The sequence below is a fragment of the Rutidosis leptorrhynchoides genome, chromosome 9, assembly GCF_046630445.1.
Source record: "Rutidosis leptorrhynchoides isolate AG116_Rl617_1_P2 chromosome 9, CSIRO_AGI_Rlap_v1, whole genome shotgun sequence".
Classification (NCBI taxonomy): domain Eukaryota; kingdom Viridiplantae; phylum Streptophyta; class Magnoliopsida; order Asterales; family Asteraceae; genus Rutidosis; species Rutidosis leptorrhynchoides.
This window is the reverse complement of record NC_092341.1, coordinates 348629505-348637959: the sequence shown is the minus strand read 5'-3', so window position 1 is coordinate 348637959 and position 8455 is coordinate 348629505. Positions and strand designations below refer to the sequence as shown.

The window sequence follows — 8455 nt, the reverse complement described above, 5'->3', positions numbered from 1 at the left end:
CCATCTGTTATTCTGAAGAAAAAAAAGTTACTGTTCATTCGCAGCACTGTTCATCGGCAGCACTGTTCATCGGCGGTACTGTTCATCAAGGTTTAGTTCATCGAATTTTAATTTTTTTTTAATTTTTTGTTTCCTTTTATCTTAAAAAAAAAAATTTAAAACAAAGAAGAGAAGTTACTGTTCTATTAAGTTATTCGGCTTATTCTGCTGCTGCTACTTGTCTTCTTTTGGTTATTTACTGATCTTAGCCAACTACTCTTCATTAATGGCTGACAACACCGCACTACTCGAAGCCCTACGAGGTATTCAACTACTGTTGCAACAACAAGCACAACAACAAGCTGAACAAAATACTCAAGTTCTGGAAGCAATCGCGAACCTTAATATTCAACCCAGGAACCAAGAAAGACAACCACAAAATCGTCATCCTATTGGAGTTGATAATATCAATGACTCTTCATCAAGTGAGGAGGAAGAAGTGGTTGTTGATAACTCAAATCGACAAGGAAATCGATTACCCAAGATTAGAGCTGACATCCCAACTTTCTCCGGGTCACTAGACATCAAAGGTTTCCTTGATTGGGTTTTCGAAACTGAAAAATACTTTGAGCTTATGGATATTAAGGAAGAGACTCAAGTCAAATATGTTGCTTACAAGCTTAAAGGCACAGCCTTATCATGGTGGGACAACCTTCAAATGGGTCGTCGTTTCCAACGAAAACAACCAGTTCACACTTGGAGGAAGATGAAGAGGTTGATGTTTGCATGTTTTCTTCCTATTGATTATGAACAGACACTTTTTGCTAATTATCATAACTGCAAACAATTTTCTCGAAGTGTCACCGAGTACTCTGAAGAATTTCTTAGACTGGCTTCTCGAAATAATTTGAATGAATCTGATTCACAACAAGTGGCTCGTTTCAATAACGGTTTACGAGTTGAGATTCGAGCAATTGTTTCTCTTCAGACCACATGGACAACTGACGAAGCTATCAGATTGGCCCTTAAGGCAGAAAAAACAATCTCCAAACAGGGTAAAAAGAATGCCTTTTACCGCAACACAACGGACTTAAGTAAGACTTCCTATCAAAGAAATAACTTTAGAGGCGAAACTAGCTCTTCCAAAATAATCCCGAAAGCTACTGATGAAGTTAAGAATAGAACCCCAACCGCGAATACCTCCACACAAGGTAACAAGAAACCCGCTACTAACCCATATGCACGGCCTGTTGGGAACCGTTGTTATCGATGTCAAGAATTAGGGCATACTTCAAATGACTGCCGAGCATAAAAAAAAGTTAATATTGCAGAACGAGACGACATCAGTGACGTCGAGCATGAAGACAATGAATATTTTATCAGTCCTAATGATGTTGATAACGAGGAAGGGGAAGAACATGATGACGAAGGGTACTCATATGTTGTGCGGAGATTGGTGCTTGCTTCCCCTAAAACAATTGAAGACTCCTAAAGACATAATATCTTTAGAACCAGATGCAAAATTAATCAAGATATAGTTAATGTCATCATATATGGTGGGGGTAGTGAAAACATAATTTCACGAGATATTGTCACACGACTTAAGTTGACACCGCGAAAGCATCCAACACCATACAAGATTGGCTGGATTAAAGCCGTTGGAGAAGTACGAGTGACCGAGCAATGTGAAGTTCTGATTTCTATGGGTAAGTACAAAGACACAATTGTTTTTGACATTGTTGATATGGATGCTTGCCATGTCTTGCTAGGACGACCTTGGCAATTTAATCTAGGTGTCATCCACAAGGGGAAGGAAAACACTTATACATTCTCCAAGGATGGTCACAAATTCACATTGTGTCCTTATTCTAACAGTAGTATCCCGAGAGCATCCAAAGAAAAGGAAAAACAGATTACGCTGTGTTCTCGAGAGGCATTCTTAGCCGAGGTAAGAAATGCCCCAACGATCTTCGCTGTGTTCATAAAAGGGAACGACATGTCGATAAAGAACACGCCACCGAAGCTTCACCATTTATTATCCGAATTTGAGAGTATTATGCCGGACGATATACCGGATGGTTTTCCTCCTTTGAGGGATATTCAACACCAGATTGATTTTGTACCTGGGGCTAGTATTCCAAATCAACCTCATTATCAAATGAGCCCAACAGAACATGCTATCCTACAAGATATGGTTGAAGAACTTCTCAAGAAAGGTGTTATACAAGAAAGTAAAAGTCCGTGTGCGATTCCTGCACTACTAGTACCAAAGAATGATAAGACGTGGCGTATGTGTATCGATAATCATGCAATAAATAAAATCACAGTCAAGTATCGATTCCCGATCCCTCGACTTGACGACATGCTGGATATGCTATACGGGTCTCGTGTATTCTCAAAGATTGATTTACGCAGCGGGTACCATCAATTTCGTATTCGTCCAGGAGACGAGTGTAAAACTGCCTTTAAGACGAAAGAGGGCCTTTACGAGTGGCTTGTTATGCCATTTGGCCTTTCAAATGCCCCTAGTACTTTTATGCGTCTAATGAATTAAGTCTTGAAGCCATTTATTGGTAAGTTTGTGGTTGTTTACTTTGATGGCATCCTCATTTATAGCACATCAGACGATGACCATTTAGAGCAGCTACGACAAGTTCTTGAAGCACTGAAAAATAATCAGCTATATGTAAACCTCAAAAAATGTAGCTTCATGACCGACAAACTACTTTTCTTAGGGTTTGTGGTTAGTGCAGATGGAATCCATGTTGATGATGAAAAGATAAAAGCAATACTAGATTGGCCTACACCACAAACGATTAGCGAAGTTCAGAGTTTTCATGGGCTAGCAACGTTCTATCGACGATTTATTCGTGACTTTAGCACGATCATGGCTCCTATTACTGAATGCTTAAAGAATGGGTGTTTTCAATGGAATGATGCTGCTGGACAAAGCTTTTCATTAATAAAAGCCAAGCTCACAACAGCCCCTGTTTTAATCTTACCTAGTTTTGATAAACCATTTGAGTTAGAGACTGATGGTTCAATTGTAGGTATTGGAGCAGTACTTTCACAAGCAAAACGGCCTATTGCATTCTTTAGCAAAAAGCTAAGTGATGCTCGAAGAAAATGGACCACGTACGAACTTGAATTCTACTCCATAGTGAGATCAATTAAACATTGGGAACAAGACGAGAATTTATGCTTCAGACCGATCATCAGGCATTAAAATATTTTAATAGTCAAAAGAATCTTAATCGAATGCATGCACGATGGATCGAGTATTTGCAACAATTTACTTTTGTCATCCAACACAAAGCTGGCGTTCAGAACAAAGTAGCAGATGCATTGAGCAGCCGAGCGGTATTACTTACCACGATGGGTTCTCAAGTCATTGGGTTTTATATTTTGAAAGATCTTTACTCTTCTGATGATGACTTGGCTGATATATGGCAACAACTTGCCAACGGTACACCGAGTGGTTTGTATCTTGTCCATGACGGGTTCTTATTTTTCAAGAATCGTTTATGTATACCACGAGGTTCACTTAGGGAGCACTTAATTCACGAGCTTCACGGAGGGGGCCTTGGTGGTCATTTGGGTCGAGACAAGACAATTACTTTGGTTGAGGAACGATATCATTGGCCGCAACTTAAGCGGGATGTATAAAAATTTGTCAAAAAGTGTTATATCAGCTAAAGCAATAAAGGTCAGTCTCAAAACACCGGCTTGTATACTCCTCTTCCTATTCCCGATGTACCATGGGAAGATATATCCATGGATTTTGTATTAGGCCTACTTCGTACACAATGCACTTATGATTCAGTTTTTGTTGCGGTTGATCATTTTTCCAAAATGGCGCATTTCCTTCCATGCAAAAAAACTTCTGATGCGTCACATATTGCTAGTATCTTCTTCAAAGAGATCGTTCGCTTACATGGAGTTCCTAAGACAATTACTTCTGATAGAGACACTAAATTCTTGTCTCATTTTTGGCGTACTTTGTGGAAACTTTTCCAGACCGATTTGCAGTATAGTAGTTCCTTTCATCCTCAAACAGACGGTCAAACAGAAGTAGTGAACAAAACAATAGTTAACATCATTCGATGCCTATATAGTGATCGCCCCAAACAATGGGATCAGTGTCTTGCTCCAGCTGAATTTGCTTATAACAACATGGTTAACCGTTCCACTGGTAAGACACCATTCTCCATAGTCTACCAAAAATCTCCAAATCATACCTTGGATTTAGTCCCTTTACCAAAGATTCTCGGGTATAGCATTGCAGCCGAGAATCTAGCGAAGATGATTGACTCTGTTCAAACTGATGTTCGTCATAAACTCGAAGCTTCTAATGCAAAATATAAGTTAGACAAAGACAAATATCGTTGAGTCAAGACGTTTAATGTAGGTGATCTTGTTATGGTGCATTTACGGAAATAGCGTTTTCCAGTTGGCACGTATAATAAGTTAAAGAAGAAGAAACTTGGTCCTTGTCGAATCCTCAAGAAAATCAATGACAATGCATATGTAGTTGATTTGCCTGAAGATTTAGCTATCTCAAACACCTTCAACATTTTCGACTTGGTTGACTATCATTCTCCTGATGATCCTCTTTACCCTATCGAGAACTCGAGGACGAGTCCTTTTCAAGCAGGGGATAATGACGTGGTATGAAAACTTGAGGAGCAAGTAGCAAAATTTTACTTGAAGAGCAAGTAGTAATCTGATGCTAGAATTTTTAAATTAGGAAACTTTAATTATTTGTTTTTAGGAAATTTAATTAGAAATCTTGTACGACAAGATTTTATGTGCCTATATATATGACATATGTTTATGTTATTTGCATTCAACTTTTAATCAATAAATTCTTTGTTTTCTTTCTTTATTCTTCAATTTTCTTGAAGTTTAAATATTGGTTAACCGCGTTCGCGATTAATTCCAGTTTACAACGTGATTGTAAACGAATCAACGAATCCTTCCGCTGTTCTACTCCACTCTCACAAAATCTTATTTTTCCAAGGTAAAATGGACCTTCAATCCTCTAAAGAGTTAATTCCAAGTAATCGAAAGCAACACCTGAACACAATATCATATTCTAATCAACTTACTTTTAGTTACAAAAGGTCATCACACGTTAAATCTGATAAACACAAACAAACTTTGAGAAAAAGTTTGAGTCAAACCAGCTTCTTTAGTTACATCTCTTTTAACCCAAAAAAATCTATGTTTTATTGAAAGTGTCACTGTATGTCAACAGCTCTTCCGTTAACTCTTTTTTTAGCAGGGTCCTGCAATTTTTCATAAGACAGCTTGTTACCATTTTGAAAACTAAGAGAAATATTCATTTGAGTCCATAAATTAAGTTGAGATTCAAGGGACCAATGAGAGCGCGACATGTGTCGCGAAAATCACATGTGATTGAAAAAAAATTCAAAAATTTTTTAAATTTTTTTCGAAATTTAAAAAAAAAAAATTTTTAATTTTTTTATTTTTTTTACAATCACATGTGATTTAACTGCACAATCACATGTGATTGAATTGTAGAATCACATGTGATTGGATTTGCCATGCATAATCACATGTGATTGGGTTTACAATCACATATGATTGGGTTTACAATCACATGTGATTGACATGCATAATCACATATGATTTTTGAAAAAAAAAATTTCGAAAATTTTTTTTTCGGAAACAAAAATTTGAAAAAAAAATTTAAAAAAAAAAATTTTCGATTTTTTTTTTTCAATCACATGTGATTTTCGCGCCACATGTCGCGTTCTCATTGGTCCCTTTGTTTTCAAGCAAATTTATGGATGCAAGTGATTACAACTCTGAAAACTAAATGTAGAGAAAGTAGATTAAAGTTAGACAACGACAGATCTTAAATCTTACTTTTGGAAGTAATTTGGGCCCTTCAAAGTGATCATCAAGATATCACAACAGATTCAGACTCTCTCCAATAGTTTTGTTGTTATTGGAGATGATTCACAAAAGCTATTAATCTTATTAAAAACTTTTTGGTTATATGAACTGGTTAAGAATATAGAGATTGTAATGAGGCTGATGAATGTACCTTTTATGACGGTTACACAAATCGCGTATTAGATTTGAAAAATTCGCATGAGTTGAATATTCTACATCAGATTCTGTCTCGTTCCGATTAAAATGATTTGTTTTCATACCGCGGATGATTGTGACTAATTGATAAAAACAGTACATAGTATACTACAAAACTACAAACACAACCGATGAACATTAAACACTCACTAGCTGCAAACTAAAATCAACCGACAAAATAAACGATTCTAACACTATGAATAGACACAAATTATACGAACGAAGATTCAAATTGAAACAGGGACAACTACCAACGTAAGAACCGTACATTTTACGATAAAGAATTAAAGGCAAATCAAATTCATTGAAATGGGTGTAAAATAGTACCGGTATTAACTTTTATTTATATCAACAATGATTAGTTGTTTGCATTGAAAAAAATAATAATAATCATTCATAATAGACAAAATAATTAAAACAAATCAGACTACATAATTTAAAACTCATCACTGTATAATACACTCATTAATAAATCCATATCAAATAAATAAACCTACTTTACTAAAATCAATATAAAAACTGTATAAAAACTAATCCAATAATATACATTCGTTTGTATGTTGAAATGAAACAAATAAACCTAAAATGAGACAACCCAGAAATTTCCGACCAAATTTAAACTTGATCTTTAAATTATTCCGACACGATAAGCAAAGTTTTTTAAGTTGAATCTCAAGAAGTGTAAACTGTATTCATACATTCATTTAACCTCGACCAAATACCGACGATTCACGAACCATTATGTGAACGGATATGATTATATATGTATATGTGTATATATTATAACTTGAAAACGTTAACAAAGTATTAGATGTATAATACTTTGCATGATCATATTTACCGACGGAATTAAAATATGATACCAAATAATTGAGTTATCAGATTCATTATGATATGATTTACGTGTTTCTGTTGAGAGGTCCACTTTGATTTGAGAAATTTTTCCATTTTAACAATATTCGGGAAATGATAAAGTGATTTACGAGTAAGAACAAATGTGTCTATTATCGAGAATTAGACATAGGTTAGTGGAAGACTAAATTATATAATAATCATTTGATTTAGTTTCGAATGTACGAAAATGCTTTACGATATAATAGAACTCGATTATTTAAGATGTCTTTGATTAAATAACGTGAGATGGAATATTGGTTGATTAATATGTAGATAACTTGCAACGTGTATTTAAAACGTGTTCACGAATATTGAAGATATATATATAGTTTCAAATTAAGTAACACTTGATTCGATTGATATTTAGATATGTCATCTAGGACGTTTGATAAACGTTGGCGCATAAATGAATTACGCCGAATTAAGTTTTAAAGTATAAACGATACGTGTTATAATATTTTCTAAACAAAATTTAAAACGAACTTTGAAATATAATTAGTTTCGAAAAACTAAATATTATATCATTACATAAATATTTCCATTACTTATGATATATACAAGTTTATATTTTTAATATATATATATATATATATATATATATATATATATATATATATATATATATATATATATATATATATATATATATATATATATATATATATTAATTTAGTTATAAGACGTGTCGATTTAAAATAATACTTTTATATATATAACGAGGCGATTATAGAAGCAAATGACCAAAACACTCAAAGGATTAAGATACATCTTTAGTGATATAGTTTATTAATAATCTAAGTTTATGTTGTGACAAGGGTACGAGTCATTAAATGTAAAGTGTTAGTTTTCTCAGCGTACGAGTTAACACTCGAGAAACCGAAACCGAGACATAAGTCGAGTGACAACGTACGATCCATTGGAACAAAAATTACAAATTTACTATGCGTATGAATATAATATAATATAATATATAATTAATTATATAAATTAAATAAATATATATTATATAATTTAAACCAAGTGTCGGCAGTTTTACTTGGAGGAACATGAACTGGAACATCAAGCCATGCGATCGCATGGCAAGATGCCCACAAAACCATGCGATCGCATGGCAGTGTGGGAGAGGCCAAGTCTATAAAGCTTGATCAAAATTGGATGCAGTTTCATTCATTCATCTCTCGTACTACTCTCTATATATAAATCATAATTATAATTATTATTAATATTAATTATTAATATTAATATTATTATTATTATTATTATTATTATTATTAGTATTAGTATTATTATTAGTAGTATTATTATTATTTATACATAAAATACTACGACGAAGTGCTGCTCGAGTGATTTAAAACGGATTTCAAAATTGGTTTTTGAGAGGGATAAAGTTAAGGAAATTATGGGTTATAGCTATGGAGGTTATGGGTATTGTTCGGGGGTATGCTTGTGAGTTCAATCTAGTGTT

The 8455-nt window shown here is 34.1% G+C and overlaps 1 protein-coding gene across 1 annotated transcript; it reads left to right on the top strand.

Moving 5' to 3' along the window:
• Window positions 1-265: 265 nt before the first annotated feature.
• On the top strand, window positions 266-3205 carry LOC139869183 (uncharacterized). Its single transcript, XM_071857504.1, has 4 exons — window positions 266-1190; window positions 1311-1410; window positions 1495-2397; window positions 2596-3205. Exons 1-4 carry the CDS (start codon window positions 266-268, stop codon window positions 3203-3205), a joined length of 2538 nt encoding a protein of 845 aa, XP_071713605.1.
• The last annotated feature ends 5250 nt before the right edge of the window (window positions 3206-8455 follow it).